Below are 2000 nucleotides of genomic sequence, written 5' to 3'. Positions count from 1 at the left end.
ACCTGTGGGACTAGGAGCCAGGTGCTGTAGATCAATGCAATAGTCCCTCCTACACCGTACTAAAAGCAAAGCCTGGGCCAATATAACCATCCCTACAAGTGTTTGATCATATCTGTAGCTAGCCTGGCATCTGTGCCCTAGAAAACACTACTGCAAGATGCCTTCCTGTGTGGTGGGTTGTGTTTAGATTTGCAGGGTGGGGGGTGTTTGGTTGTTTCTAGCATTGTGGAGGGAGGTCTGCTTTTGTATTAATGGCATGCTGTTCTGGCTCCTGTGTCTTCAGATTGTGGGCAACTACCTGATCTATGAGAATGAGGTGGTGTATACCAGAGCACTGTTCCCACCCAATGCTCCAGTCATCACCAGGGACTCTGAATACAGGTGAGCAGGAGGAGTCCCTCCACTGTAGGCAAGTGACCAGTACAGCAATTGTACTTTTGAGCTGAGCACTGCTACATGCATGAAGGGAACAACTAGAAATCCTCCCCCTTTTTGAGGGCTAGAGCACAGAACTGAGGTGTACTGACAGTAGCTGCCAACTTGGGGCAAGCTCTACAATACCACTCTAAAAATGGCTTTCTATTGCCAGTAGTTCACTTGCTGTAAGGCGTCTCTCTGCATGAACTATTTAAATGATAAATTGTGTACATAACTCTACTCCACTGCATTTAAAGACCTGGACTGTCTTATCAAATACTGCACAGAATCAGTGGCTCTGGTACCACTTTCTCCTAGGCTGACCGTTCGTTGCCGCTACCCCCTCAATGACACGTTGGAGCTGGTAGCTGAAAGGAAGGCTGCCCCTGCCCCCTACTCTGTCAAAGGGTTAGGATCCCTGCAGTTCTATCCTTACAGCCAAGGGGATGGAGGTATGGCTTTTCTAGTGCCTGGGTTAGCTTGCCCAGTCCTGGCATGCTATTGGTCAGCTCTTTCTCCTGCCCTGCAGTATCAACCTGCTACTGATGCCAATTCTGTGTGTTTCACAGGCAGCAGGCCATTGAGAGATGTCCTGAATCTGAAGGCCCGTATAGCAAGAGGTCGGTATTGGTGAACTGCAACTTCCCTGGCCAGATTTGTGTTCTGTAGTCTTCATTCTAAACTCCCATGAGTCTCTGTTGCATGCAAGGCTTAAGCGTGGCTGTTCGTGGTAACCAGATACTAAAATTGCACATGCAGAAGCTGTTCTGTTTTTATGGTGTGCTTTTGCTTTCTCTTCTCAAGAAGCTTGAATTACCAGGACAAAGGAGTAGTCTGACAGTAGTCTTCAGACCACCTTGCTTATTTGTGCTGATACAGTACAGCTACTCTGTGGCTTCAATAGTCCAAAACCTGCAATTGCAGAGTCCCCCTCTGCCCAAACCATAGTTGTCCCTAAACCAGCAGGAATGGTTGGTCTACATGCAAAGAGCTTTACAACCATGGCAGTGATGGGAGGCCCCTCAACCTGTCTTCTTCCCTCCAGATGTGTCCTACTCCCAGTTCTACTCTGCGTTCCCTGTGTCCCAGTCTATGCTGGCGCCACTGTTCCTAGAGGTTGAGCTCCTGCACCCCCAGAACCTGGCCGACCAGCTCATTCTGCAGGACTGCTGGGCCACTGAGAGCCCTGAACTGGATGCCAGCCCTCAATGGGACCTGGTCACTGACAGGTGGGGGGAGCTAAGGAGGAAGTGGGTTGACTGGCACATTACTGTAGACCAGAAGGAATATCATGGCAGCATAGCTTGTGCCTAAATGTACAGAATTCGTTATCCTGATTGAAAGGCATCTCTGCCTGTGGCCACCTTTTCGGTATCAAAGGCTCTTGGTTTCCAGAGTTTGACTTGATCCGGATTAATTGCCATATGGTACACACCCATGGCAATTGAAATCTGGTGGGAACTGCATGTGTCAAACTTCAGAAAGCTTCCTAGCTATCCTGCTATGATGCATGACTTTATAAAATGAGTACGTGCGCTTCAGTGTTCAAGCTCTATGCCTTGACACCCAGTGTTGTTCCCATA

At 48.7% G+C, this 2000-nt stretch overlaps 1 protein-coding gene across 1 annotated transcript; it reads left to right on the top strand.

Annotated features, from left to right (window-relative positions):
• Positions 1–283: 283 nt before the first annotated feature.
• On the top strand, positions 284–1646 carry LOC121310763 (zona pellucida sperm-binding protein 2-like; the record flags this gene model as incomplete). The annotated part of the gene is made up of 4 exons (XM_041243698.1): positions 284–381; positions 736–869; positions 987–1037; positions 1463–1646. Coding segments are annotated over 4 exons (467 nt in total), but the record flags the coding sequence as incomplete, so codon positions are not given.
• Between the last annotated feature and the right edge of the window lie 354 nt (positions 1647–2000).

The sequence above is a fragment of the Polyodon spathula genome, unplaced genomic scaffold (genome assembly GCF_017654505.1).
Source record: "Polyodon spathula isolate WHYD16114869_AA unplaced genomic scaffold, ASM1765450v1 scaffolds_2431, whole genome shotgun sequence".
Taxonomy (NCBI): Eukaryota; Metazoa; Chordata; class Actinopteri; order Acipenseriformes; family Polyodontidae; genus Polyodon; species Polyodon spathula.
Note: the sequence above shows the minus strand (reverse complement) of the source record. Positions and strands in the feature narration are given on the sequence as shown.